The sequence below is a fragment of the Alosa sapidissima genome, chromosome 4, assembly GCF_018492685.1.
Source record: "Alosa sapidissima isolate fAloSap1 chromosome 4, fAloSap1.pri, whole genome shotgun sequence".
Classification (NCBI taxonomy): Eukaryota; Metazoa; Chordata; class Actinopteri; order Clupeiformes; family Clupeidae; genus Alosa; species Alosa sapidissima.
In genome coordinates, this window is record NC_055960.1 from 16,907,683 (window position 1) to 16,921,452 (window position 13,770).

The following is a 13,770-nucleotide window of genomic DNA, read 5'->3' on the forward strand; positions in this document are numbered from 1 at the left end:
TCAGCCTTTTTAGAGCGCAGCAGGGATGCTGAAGGAGACATGCTCAGCTTCCAGACGTGTTCTATTTCATGTCTGTCAATTCGCTCTCAGATGCTTTCATTGAGTGTCATTTTTGGGGGCTTACTGATCCCAATCATGAAATTGCTTCATTTGACCGACCACAGTTGCTCTCTTCAGGGTTTGCCCCTTTGGTTGTTCCAATTTTTTGCACTGCGAATGCAGACTGCTTAAATACCTCTCTCCAAGATGGCACTGACCTACTGTGCTGGTCTATTGTGGTTCGGTGGGTTTGTTGGGTTGTGTGAGTACCCTCATAATGGTGAGCAGTGGGCCAGGTGGCCGTCGTGTTTCGATTTCATATTGGAACCTTTCCGCTCCATTTCCCTTCCATTGGCTGGAGCTGGCCACTTACAGAAAAGATGTCAGTGGGGTCATTGTCATCACGGGCAACAAACTGTTGATCAAAGACCGAATCTAACTCTGTCTGAGATTACGCAGCATTGTGGAAGAAAAATATGGGCCATTTGATGACATTTGAGAGAAGGTCTGCCTTCTGCCTCTTCTCTCTCTCTCCCCCCCTCTCTTTTTCTCTTTCTTTCTCCCTCCCTCTCTTTTATCCTGCCTCACCTTATCTCTTATATTTGCACCTGATTCTCTTCTTCCGATGTCTCCTTCTGTCTCTCCTCTTCCTCTCCCTTCTCTCCCTTGACCCTTTACGTCTTTCACTCTAATATGGCCTTCTCCTCTGCTCACTCTCTCCTCCTGTTGATGACTTCTCCCCCCCCAGGGCCGGCGCTAGCCATTTGGGTGCCCTAAGCACAAATGCTTGGTGGTGCCCCCAACCCCCAACCAACCAACCACCACCACCACCAAAGGAATAACAACCATTCAGAATTTCTTAGGTTCTCTTTATTTACAAAATCAGAGCTGACTTTAAAAGGCCCTCTCCGCACAATTTCCACACATCAGCATCTAAAATGTGAGCTGACCATAGAGCAGGATCAGTTGGAGGGGGCAGATATGTCTCTGCAGTGTCACTTGCTGATGGCCCCTCAGTGACAGGACTCACTCTGCCTTCAGAAGCAGATGCGGTTGTGTGTCGACTTGTATCTGTACCTGGGCTATTTGATGATTGTTGGTCAGGGCTGAGTGCTGTTGCAGAGTCTGCAGAGCTGGTTGGTCGCTGGTGTTGTGGACTAGAACTGATGGTTGATCTAATTCTTCCTCCTGGCCTTGAGTTACTCCTTGCATGTATCTTAGCATTGAGCCTGCATTCAGAAATACAAGACAAAATATTCAGGGATTCTACTGAAATGCATTTTTGATTGAACCATCATACAAAGATATTGCACACATTAGGCTAGTCTTTTAGGTTTATATATGTATAGGCCTATGTGTCACATGTCACTATGTGAAAATGTAAAATTCAAAACTCTATTTTACCTTTAAAAGAGGTCTAGGCACAATATAATAATTCTGTACATAATTTGACAACTCTGTGAATATGGAAATCTAATTGCAGTTCCACCAACACTTGCCGCCCTCTATGAACCTCTTGAAAATAACCACATAGAACAACTAAACTTATCTAAAGCTGTCTAATTTGGCAAAATCACATTACGTTCAGTTACAGGGTTTTTCCAAAGTTCACCTTAATAAGAGCCGTATCCCACTCATCTAGGCCTACGTTATGAAAGTGTCACTTGTAGCGTTACTTTTTCACAATCAGATCGTTTGATCGTAATTGATAACAAACGCCAAAAAAGCGTCCTGAAATGCAAAGCAAACTAGGCTAATAGGCTAACGTTATCTCTGATGGCTAAAAGAAATAGCAAGCCCAGTTTAAGCATAGGCTAATCAGAAATACCATTGCTAGCTAGCAACCTAAGGAAGGATTGCTAGTCTTATGCACCGATTGCTAACGTTAACAGAAAACAGCCACAGAGTGTTGAATTGCATTCAATAACCCATAATCCATATCCATATCCACAACGTAAAATAACTAGCTAGCCAGCATCAATCAACGTAACACTTGAACATGAACATGGCTAGTAGGAGCTTACGTTACAAAGTTTAAAGCATGGACATGCATACACGCAAGGGCCACAAAACTAACATTTTTTTTTATTATTTAAAACATTGTCTTACCTGCAAGCGCCGCGCGAGTATCATCCGGCTGTCTCTTCTTTTTCCTTTTTTCCGCCCCCGACTCTTGAGGCCATGTCAAAGGTGTCCTACGTGCAGAGGCGATTCTAGAGTTTGTGGGGGCCCTAAGCAAAAATTCCTAGGGGGCCCTACCAAACAGGGTTCATCACCAATATGTTAGGCTGTAAATAATCTGACATGAAAAACCTTGTTATGTTGAAGATATAAATGTAGCCTAAAGAATAAAACATGAATAAATAACGAAAAAAACAATACAGTAAATTAATACAGTAAATTAGGCCTACTTTAAAAACCTTTTCACAAAATATAAAGTTATTTATATTGACGAACTCCCCTTTCAATATTGTGAATAGAAAATGTGGGCACTACAACATGAGACACTAGGCTACAATAATTGTGGCATTGATGGACAGTTTAACAAGGAGCCTGGCTTATTCTAATTACTTCTTTGGATAAAGTCTATCTTACTTTTATTCTTAAATAGGCTACTTGGTTGGCCCATCTCCTGACAATGTTACAATGCTTACAGTAGAAGCGAGAAGCAAACTACAGAAGTTGAAGCTGGGAGAAAAACAGCTGGGCCTATAAAGAGAAATAGAAAGAAAATGTTGCATTCATCTTACCCGGTTTCACAAATGCAAAGCCTGTGTATCTGATACTGTATGCAACAACGCTGTTGCTGTTTGAAAAGAATATCATAACGCACTACAAAACGCAGCGGCACCTTCAAGGTGGCCTATCTGCTCCAAACAGAAGCACAAAAGCGGGGTATGCACAGCTAGCAGGATCCAGTGCGTTCTGGTGTTCTTTCTCATATTTGTTTAAGCACCACTCGCAGTCTAATTGGTGAATAGCCTAGGCTATATGTAAATCGATATTGTAAAATAAAAGACTAAACAAATTGGACTGCCAGAATAATCTGGCTGAGCTAAATAATTTCAGAGGCGGGCCAGCTTTGTCCGCCTGTTGCCGACCCATGTCGTAGCCTAAATGTGAGGTGTTTCAGTGATATTTTAATTCCATGTCGACTGAGCCGACAGGGTTTTTTTTTTTTTTTTTTTTAATTAAGTAAAACGCCTATTCAGCCGACCGAGAGTTCAGCAGAACTGTTAGTGTTCATGACTACAGGAGGAGAAGTGTCTGTGTCAGTTTGAGGACAAGACACGGTGCATCAAAGGGTCAAAATATTAGCAGCCAAAGAGAATCGTTGATAAAAGAACAAGTGATGGTGTAAACTTAAAAATCTTTGGCGGCACGCGATTTAAAAAAGCAATGCGTTATAGGCCTAGCCTACTTGGTGCTTAGCCAAATCGCACCGCAATTGACAGAGCTAATACAAACATATTAACATCCTTGCTTAACTAGTTGTAACTGTCGCTAGCTAGCTCAAGTTTATTGTCATATAGATAGATGTAGCAAACCATGTTCAATCTTTCTGTCAATTAACATTAGCCTACCATAACTTCATTGAGTCAATGCCAAACTCCGATGTTGATCCGTCATCACTTTGCACCCTCGATTGAAGTTTACCACAATAGCCTAAATATGTAGGCCATACGGATTCTTTGAACTCTTTTGAACACAGATCCTCTGTTTATAAGTCCATAGCATACATACACAGATGCTCTGTTTGTACAACAGGACAGGAGCACACAAAATCACTCAATCATTCAAGATCTATGAACGGAATTCTCGCTTGTCCCACCGGCAAACGCGCTGAGACCAGGTCTCGGGGGGCCTCCTAGCAGCTCGGGGCTCCAAGCAATTGCCTGCCTTGCCTATTGACAAGGTGCGCCTCTGCCTACGCGCAGTGCGTGATGTGCGTTGCGTGTGCAGAGCACCGCCGGCACTGCTCCCCCCAGGGGACGTGCACAGAGGGGCTTGAGGCCTTTTTTGTGTATAAATAGGCATATAATAGGCTATTCCTGTTTGAACACAACGTTTCAAACTTTGCCAAAAAATATGGATTGAATAGAAAAGTAAAAAATGTAAAAAAATATGAGGTCAGGAGATTAGACTTTGAGTAGTTGTTGAGGTCCATCCCTTCCTCCCGGCAACGATGTGCTCAGTCACCAGTCACACAGCCAGGCAGTCACGTCAGACGGCCAAAAATGGCTGCGCGGGAATGATGCCAAAAACCTCCCTTGTGTGTATGTCAGAACATGGCTTGAGCTTGATGGCGAATGCAATGATTTCATTTAATGGCAGATGTTTATGTTCCATCTGTGCTTCTTGGACAAGAGTAAATTGAACACAAAGGGACCCCATTAGACGTATTGGAACAGGAAGACATAATCAGAGGCGGCAAAAACTTCACAGGGTTTGGACTGCATCCTTACTTAGGCCTACAAATTAGAGGGAAGCAGACTGGAGAATGGCGTCAGAGACGGTTGATAAAGCTAACTATAGAATCTTTGATGGCGTTGTCATGGTGTCAGAATCATGGCCAATAAAACGTCACAAAAGGTGTACCAGAGACGGTTGATAAAGCTTGTATATTAAGGATCTTTGGGTGTACTGTTTGCCATAGTTCTCTCCACTGGAGGTGACACATGCATGATTATGACCCATGAGCTTGTCCCAAGATTAACAGTAGCCTATATTTGTAACATCGACAAACTGAGATCTATGTGAAAAAAATCCGGACCTCTCCTTTATTGAATGTTACGGCAGTACTGCGGAAGCAGATGTTCCTTCATCAGTGCCTTGCTTGTTTATGTTGTGTTTGCTTGTTTATGTTGTTATTAGTGTTGTTGTTATAGTAGTTGTCTATATTGTAGTTTTTTTATTAGCTGGTGGGTTTTGTTTTAAATAATACAGTTAGATAGCTATGCAAATATTTGGATAAATTGTTACGAGAAGAGATACTGTATGTTGATGCCAGAAAAGGGGAAATAACATTTGGTGTCTAACAACAACCTAGGGTCCACTTCATACGCGGAGTTAGTGGGGGGGCAGGGGGAGCACTGCCCCCCGGTGGAAACGGGTAATTGCATTGTTTCAAAAATTAGTGAAATACGTCTGGCATGACCAGATATTTTAAAAATAATTTAAGTAACACAAAACAACAATATAAGGAACGGGCTGCAGTTGATGATGGGAGCAGCCAGGTTTTCTTCTTTTGCGATCCTTCACACCGAAAGCGACATTACGGCCAACCTGACGAGGCATACAGGACGCAAAAAACGAAAATTACTGTTGCACTATATGGACATCTTACCGTGCCAATGTTGCAATAAAGGTTGCCTAAATGGCATGTATATAAATGTCCACTCTGCTAGGTGGCTCGCATGCCAGCAGCACTCTTGAGGCGTCGGAGGTTTACCAACTTTCCACAAGCACAGCTAAGCTAGCTGGCATCCAGACATTCTTTAATTAACAAAATATGATTGTACAAAATATTCAATCAATGTGGCACAAATGAGGCTAGAGGCGGTGGATTAATTTATCAAAAGTGAGCAGCAACCAGACTCTATGGGCTAAGCCCCGAATGTTTTCAACTGCTAGGCGACACCCCTGTCTACTGCGTTTCAAGACAACCGTGCTGCATTGGATTTCATAAGGACGAATTTTTAAATTGTTACAATGTAATTATATATATAAATCTTTATTTAGCATGTTTGTTTTCTCTATATGTTCTCATGCTGTGTTCCCCAAGTGGTAGGCCAGGTCTCATTTTGCGTTGTGTGTAGATTTGAACTTTGAGTGCTGTTGTGCTAATAAATAAATTGCTGTTGCGTGCTGTCGGTGGAGTGGGTGCTCACGGCTACGGTAAGAACCGTGTGACCTGTACAATTTTTTTTTTTTTTGTCTCCCCGGCTCGAATGTCCTATGGTTAACTTTTGGATGTTGACAAGTGTTTGTTAATTCCAGTCTTACTCAAAACTGCACGACATTGTTTTGGTCCCAAACAAATATTCCCATTCGTTATTCTCCAAAACTAGACCCTACGTGGTTGTTAGATCATATTTTCTGCTATTATTTTTTGGGCAAACACATTTCTATGCATTTTTACCAGGATTGCCAGCCTGTCCAAGATCTTCCCCACTCTGATGCTCTATAAACTGTGGGAGGATGGGAAGGTGGGTTCCCTGGACGACCCCCTAGAGAAATATGTGGAGAACTTCACCATCAAAAACCCCCTGGGCAAAGCACCTAACTCCGAGCTTAAGTACGTGACAGATGGCCTGATCTTTCTTGACAGCGGGGAGGTCCAGATCCGCTCCTCCTCTGTCACGCTCCGCAGAATGGCCAGCCAGCTCTCCGGTGAGAAGTGTGTGTGTGTGTGTGTGTGTGTATCCATATTGAATTAAACATTTTAACAAGGAACACCTAACAAGGGATGTCTGAAGCTGAGAATTCCACAACAGTGCCCACGTATTTCCCCAACTGCCTACCCATGAGAGCCATTGCAAATGTTGTTGTTGCTTTTCACTCTCAGCAGCTGGAAACCATAATAACACTGTGACTGATGACACGCAGCTCTATCTGCCTTTCAGTCCAAATTTAACTTCCACCTTCAACAAACTGTTTAGCTGTCTTGAGGATATCAAATCCTGGATGGCATGCAACTTTTTGCAATTAAATGAAAGCAAAACAGAAATAATTATCTTTGGCTCCCCCTCCTCTGTCGCCAACCTAAGCAATACACTTGGTCCTCTCTCACCTAACCTGCATAGCCAAGTCAAAAACCTGGGCGTTCAGTTAGACGGGTCCTTGAATTTTAACAAACAAGTCAGCAGTGTAGTCAAAGGAAGTTTCTACCAATTAAGAACCATAGATAAGGTGAAACCCATTCTGTCCGCGACTAATCTTGAAACCGTTGTCCATGCCTTCATCTCCTCCCGCTTAGACTACTCTAATTCTCTGTACATTGGCATGTAACAATCAAATCTAAATAAACTCCAACTGGTACAAAACGCTGCTGCTAGGTTCCTCACCAACACCAAAAAGAGTGATCACATAACAGCAATTTTAGCTCAGCTACACTGGCTTCCGGTCAAATTCAGGATTGAGTTTAAAATTTTACTTTTTGTTTTTAAAGCCCTTAAAGGTTTAGCCCCACTTTACATCTCTGAACTTCTGCCCCCACACTCTACTACCAGATCACTCAGGTCAGGTCACTCACAAGACCAACTACTGCTTGCTGTCCCACGTACACGCCTTAAAACCCGTGGCGACCGAGCTTTTTCTGTAGCTCAGGAATACCCTCCCTCCACATATCAAATCCTCCCCTACAATGACCTCCTTCAAATCCAATCTCAAGACATAATTTGTCTCACTTGCTTTTAATACAGTATGATGTTTTTGGTCTTGTCTTAATTTTCTTATTTATTTTTATTTATCTTATCTATTTTCTTGTCGCTGCTACTAATGCTGTCTTGCTACGAATAATCACACTTAGTGTATTTAGATGTATGGCCTTTGTGTAGATGAATGGTCTTATTGTTATGACTTATTTGCTAACCTTTCTTTGTTCAGCACTTGGCTCAACCCCTGTTCAATCACAAGCGCAGTTGAACAGTTAACTGAGGGCAACATTAAAAGGAATCAAAAGTGTAGCGGTCATGATAATACTATACTAAATAATACTATACATGATCGGAAGATGTCAACAAGCAGAGAGATCATGCAAAGCAGTAGGCCTATTCTACTCCACTTAAGAAAATACTCAAACTACTCGTGCACGTAGGCTTTAATAGCCAAATCTAGCAGATAGGAAAGTTTAAGTGGATGTTGTGAAAGTGAAAGTTAGACATTAGAAATGATTTGGGGTAAATGGCATGTTTGAAATTTTATGGGCAATCAAATATACATACAGTACCACTGATGGCTAGAAGGGGTGTAAAACAAAGCTTAAGATTGAAATTCCCATTTCAGTGTCAGCAAGAATACGTAGAGCATTTTTGATGAGAACCCAATACCCATCTCTCTCTCTCTCTCTCTTTCTCTGCCCCCACCCTTTATCTGTCTCTCTCTCACTGGCTTCCCACTCCGTTTCTCTCCATTTATCACATATAATGTGCAGGTCTTCCACGGCGACTCAGGGCCACAAACCTGCTGTGGAAGGGGAAAACTCAATCTGCCATTAATTTATTGCAAGATGATGTCCTTGTGGCGGACCCTGGCACCAAGTGAGTAGCTCTTTAAGGTGTGAATTAATATCATTCACTTCAGGGCCAATGCGCTTCATATCTGATAGAGGGTGAGTTATGAGAAAGATGATTATCCTCACAGGTGGTAAAAAAAATCACTTTTCTGACTCTTCCGAATTACTTTTCCACACTCTCCATTTATAATGATTTCATTGGATCATGAGGCGATTTTGTAAACCTGTCGCGCATTATCCGTTCCTCAGGTGTCATTACAGCAACCTGGCCTTCTCCCTATTGGCTCATGTTATGGCAGAGAGGGTGGTGGGACTGGACTACCAGCGGTGGATCAACGACAACATCCTGGACCGCCTGGGCATGGAGGACACAGGCTTTGACATCACACCGGCCATCCAGACCCAGATGGCCGTGGGGGTGTACAGCAACGGCCAGGCGGCGCCCCTCTACGACCTGGGCTGGTACCGGCCGTCGGGCCAAATGTTCTCCACGGCAGCGGACCTGGCTAAGCTGGCCATGATGCTGCTGGGCGCCTACCACCGCAAGCTGCTGGAGCCCGACACGCTGAAGATCATGCTGACGCCACTGTTCCGCTGCGACAAGGACTACTTCGCCAACCGCACCGGCACACCCTGGGAGGTCAACGAGGTGCTGGGCTATGAGATGGTGCGCAAGGACGGCGACCTGGACGGCTACTCGGCCACCTTCTCGCTGGTGCCGCGTCTCAAGCTGGGCTTGGTGGTGTTGATGGCCGGTACGCGGCCGCAGAACCAGGATGTTGTGGCCAAGGCCTACGGCCACATCATTCCCGCCATGGAGCGGGCATTCCGCGACGCCAAGCGGGCACTGGTTCCCCCGCCCGACCCTGTGCCCTACGTGGGCTTCTACACCTACGGGAACATCACCTATTACGAGATCAAAGCTGGACCAGACGGTGTTCTGATCATGCAGCAGTTCGGGCCCCAGATTGCAGACCTCATCCCGGAGAGGTACCGGACGATTAAGCTGAACTACCTGGTGGACCGAGTGTTCCGGGTGGTCTTCGAGAAGGAGTACCCCTGTGTCCTGCGCGTCAGCACTGCCTCTGTGTCCCTGGAGGCACAGGATGGACAGCTCTTTAACTTCTACGTCTTTGACAAGCGTGGGCTGTCCCCGGGCTTTGATGCCCCTGGCCTCAACACATATAACGTGGTCCGAATAGCCCGCCGCCCGACTTTCAACACCTGAGCTTCAACAAACTTCAAAAAAACTCTTGGGGGGGAGGGCATATTGGACCCATCGTGTTTTCAAATTAGCTTGCTAAATGGGTAACGGCTGTGAGTGGCAAGCAAAATGACCCTGACTGATTCCTTCAAAGCAAACTGTGTGCATGCCATTCTGTACTGTACATAATTAGTAGTGCAAGCGGTGCAATGGAGATAGAGTGACACTCTTGAAAAAAATTTTCTCTCTTTCATACTTTCCTTCATTCTCTCATTATTTCTCTTTCACTTTTTGTTTATTTATTTTATTTAAACTTTGCTGAGCTGTATTTGATATTATTTTTATACACTTGGCTGACCAAACCTTGGGCCTGTTTTGCATGTATATGTTCATGTCGTTCCTGTGTCAACCTTTCTGGATATGTTTATCTCTTGTGTTTTGTACCGTCATGCACTACCAGACCAGAACATTGAAAAATCCCTTACCTGTTTTACATCATGACAGATTCTCTCTGTTATTAGCAACAAACACCACCATATTTCATCTGTGTCCTTAAGGTGTGAATGATTATGGTAAATGTTGTTAGTGCTTGGAAACACACAAAACTCCTCTCCACATCACCCAAACACCCATCACAAGGACAGGGGATTTAAGGGGCAAATGGAACAGTTAAAACAATCAATATAACTCTCCTTTCTTTTCACTGATTTCTGTTGATGTTTTTGTTGTTGCTGTGGTTTTTATGTCTGTCATGAAACAAAAGAACCATTCATTATTTTTCAGATTGATAATGCATTATTTATTTATTTGTTTGTTTGTTTGTTTTATTTTGTTCTAAAAGCTATGGATGAAACATGTACATTTAATCCCCCATATCTAAACTGGAAAATGCCTCCTTTGGTCCCTTGATCCCTCTCCTTTGTAATGCTTTGATTAGGGCCAGTTGTATCAGCGCATCAAATTGACTCTGCATGACTCACCATTTTGGCACAGAGCCTTCTGTGCTGTCCAATTCCTGTGTAGAACTGACTGATTTGAGAAGGGCACATGTTCTAGTCCAGTGGTCACCAAACTACGGCCCGCCACCTCATTTTGGGTGGCCCCCCAAAACATGTCTGTGGTATGTAGCATCCGGCCCGCACGGGAGTCCGACATCGTTAAACTATAACCTCCGCAATTTCCCCCATTCATTCTCTATGGCGAGTCTTAACAGTACACATGTAATACTCTTTTTGTCCACTGGTGGTTGTTTTGGCGCTGTTTCGCGTTTGCCATCGAAAACGGAATGAAATGTACAGTCCTACCTGCAAACAATGTAAGAGGCCTATGCTGACTGCATCAGTGCTCAAAGTATTCTAAATGTTTATCCATTAATTGTTAATAACTAACTAACGTCTATTCAAGTCATATTTCTGGGACTTTCTGGGATAATTATTTCTATTTTTTATTCACTCGTTCTAATGTTCATACAAAGAGTTCAGAAAGTTCTCATAAGGTGAGTGAAAGTTAGAATGGTGGTAATATTAGACCACTTCAGCACTTCCTAAAATTTTCAGAGTTTGAGAACTTTAAATTATTTGTAGGATATTCACAACATGTGCTGTGTATTCAAAGACACAGAGTTCAGAGTTCACACACTTTTAATAAAATATACCTTTGGGACTCCCTGCTAATACTTTTGGGAATGCAAAAGTATTTTTATTAGTAGGCCTATTATTTAATTTGAGCTACATTTTACACTGATATGGCAATGATGGCAATATAAACACAGCTAACAATGGTATTAAATTGCAATAGCCTATGATTAAATGTAATGGAATATTCAAGGTAGACTGCTGTTCACAGCACTGAGCTATTTATGGTTACTAATATACTCCAAGTTTCTGGCCCTCTCTTAGAGCCAGGCATAGTGAGCTGGCCCTCGGAAGAAAAAGTTTGGGGACCACTGATTCTAGTCTCTCACCAGTGCATCAACAACCAATTACACTTTACCCCCATACACCCTGTGCTAATGTGACATGACTCTGCTGAAAAGAATAAACAAATACATTGCTGTCTAGACCACGCACAGGTGATTTTGATACCAATGCTTGTCTTCCTCTGAAGACAGTGTGTTTTGTTTTTAATCTGTGGATGAATGCTGTAGGATCGTCCAACTGATCATATTGTTGTCATAATCAATCAACAGAATATTGGCAATTATTTTGACTTAGGGCTTAGTTGCCACTGATTGTTTGGTTTATAATCTGATTGTCTTTTCATTGTCTTGTTCATTTTGGGACCAGGAACCCTCCCATGAGAATTTAATATGGAAAGGATTGGCTGTGGTTGTCTGCCTGCCAATATGCATCTGCAAAAGTGCAGTCATGTCTACACACACACAAACATGTGGAAAAGCACATGTACACTTAAATACACACACACAATAAACACAAAATAAAAACACAAAATAATTCACCCACTCCATTTGCACACATCCGCTCACTCTTATATGCATACTGTACACACACACACATGTTGATTACTCTCTACAAGTGCCAAACTGAGCCTCATATTTTTCCTCATTAAGAGAGGGAAGAAACACAACTGTGACCACCAGCCCCTGGGTGTTCCTTTTTCCTCACTGTCTTTTCATCTCCCACTTACAGTATACGCACACAGGCACACATACACACACATTCACTCACACAACAAAATGACGATAACCAGGCAACAAACAAACATGAAACATCCTCATAAAAAGAGGTAGAGATTTATGGTTTGATTAAATCAGTTGGATGCCTTCGCTCCCAATGGAAGCAATTACTCTCTCTTTGTGGGGATGCGAGGGAAGCTATGTGGACATGGGGGGGGGGGGGGGTCGGGGCAGGCACCTTTCCATACAAAACACAGGATGACAGCCCATAATATCATCCAAGCCCATCATCTCAACTGTCAATGGCAACATGGCCAAAATTTCAAATTTCATCACCCTCTGGGTATAAAGGCCAAACAGAGTCAAGCCCACATGAAGCTGACAATATTAACAATGCCTTTCCATTGCTCCTCACAGAAAACAGGAGCAAACTTGAAAAGTAGCTTAGACAGTTCATTGATCATTAGCATTAAGAAAGTGCATTGATCATTAGCATTTGAATGAAGAGTCATACGCCATGAGCAAAGTTATTTTATCTTTCAGCCTTTTTTAACTTAGTCTTTTGAAAAGTTCATACAGTATAATACAGACTTCTTACAGTTTATCATGATGTATAAAACAGTTGTTGAATCATCTACACACCTAGAAACACGTAGTACATCCACATGATGAGCAGATCGACATCAAGCCATTATATTATAAATACAGTGGGGAAAATAAATACACCATCTGACAAATAATGTTATATAACACAATTCTCTCTGAAATAATCATGTAAGACTCAATCTGTATCTACAATTTGAAGACATGTCCTTTTGTCATGTCCAACATTCATTTTTCATTTGACCTGAAATCTGTGTGAAGTCCAGCCTCGATACTCTAGCACGGATACCCACTCCAATAACAAAAGGTAATTTTGAAGCAAACACTGCAGCTGAGTGCTAGTAGGGTATCAAATAAGGTCATCACCAGCCTGTGTGTCAGTTGTGGATGGATGGATGGATAGATAGATAGATAGATAGAGATACTTTAGATAGATTACTTTATTCATCCCCAAAGGGAAATTATGGTGTTACAGCAGCAATTAATAATATAAACATATATCATACATATACACATACATACATACATACATACAAGTTAAAAAATAAATACAATTGGGTATGGTCTCCGTTGAAGAGGTTGTAAACTGTGCATTGTCTCTCAGCATAAGATTTTCTTCGCACGACACAAAGGGGAGTTGTTGTAAATAGTTATGGCAGTGGGCTGGAATTATTTTCCTTGTTATGTAATGATTGTAACGTTTTGCATTGTATTCAAGGCAGCATGTCACGAATCAATGGCACAGGTTTCAGCTATATTTGTTTTATCCAAGGCAACGTGAAGCAAATATACAGCAGGTTCTAGCAACGGCAGTGTGGTGGAGTTAAGAAAGGCCTGGACACCTCCATCCAGTGTCTGAAGGCGAGGATCAACCAGTCAAGCTAATGGAGATCATCTTCATTCACAGTCATGCAGGCACGTGCGGGGAGGATAAAGAATAAAAAATGTTTAAAATAAATAATATAGAAGTAAAGTTGGTAGCCTCGTCTACCTGCGCTGCTGCCGGTATATGACATCATAGGCTATCAACGTGACCTTTCACATTTGCTTGCC

At 42.5% G+C, this 13,770-nt stretch overlaps 1 protein-coding gene across 2 annotated transcripts in view; it reads left to right on the forward strand.

The window, feature by feature from the left end:
- The window catches only part of lactbl1b (lactamase, beta-like 1b), a 40,122-nt gene extending 29,521 nt beyond the window's left edge, over positions 1–10,601 (forward strand). For both annotated transcript variants that reach the window (XM_042090639.1, XM_042090640.1), the window contains 3 exons: positions 6,185–6,432; positions 8,195–8,300; positions 8,525–10,601. In XM_042090639.1, the coding sequence (XP_041946573.1) occupies positions 6,185–6,432; positions 8,195–8,300; positions 8,525–9,503 (1,333 nt within the window). In that variant the 3' untranslated portion in view covers positions 9,504–10,601. The remainder of the gene's footprint in view (positions 1–6,184; positions 6,433–8,194; positions 8,301–8,524) is intronic.
- The last annotated feature ends 3,169 nt before the right edge of the window (positions 10,602–13,770 follow it).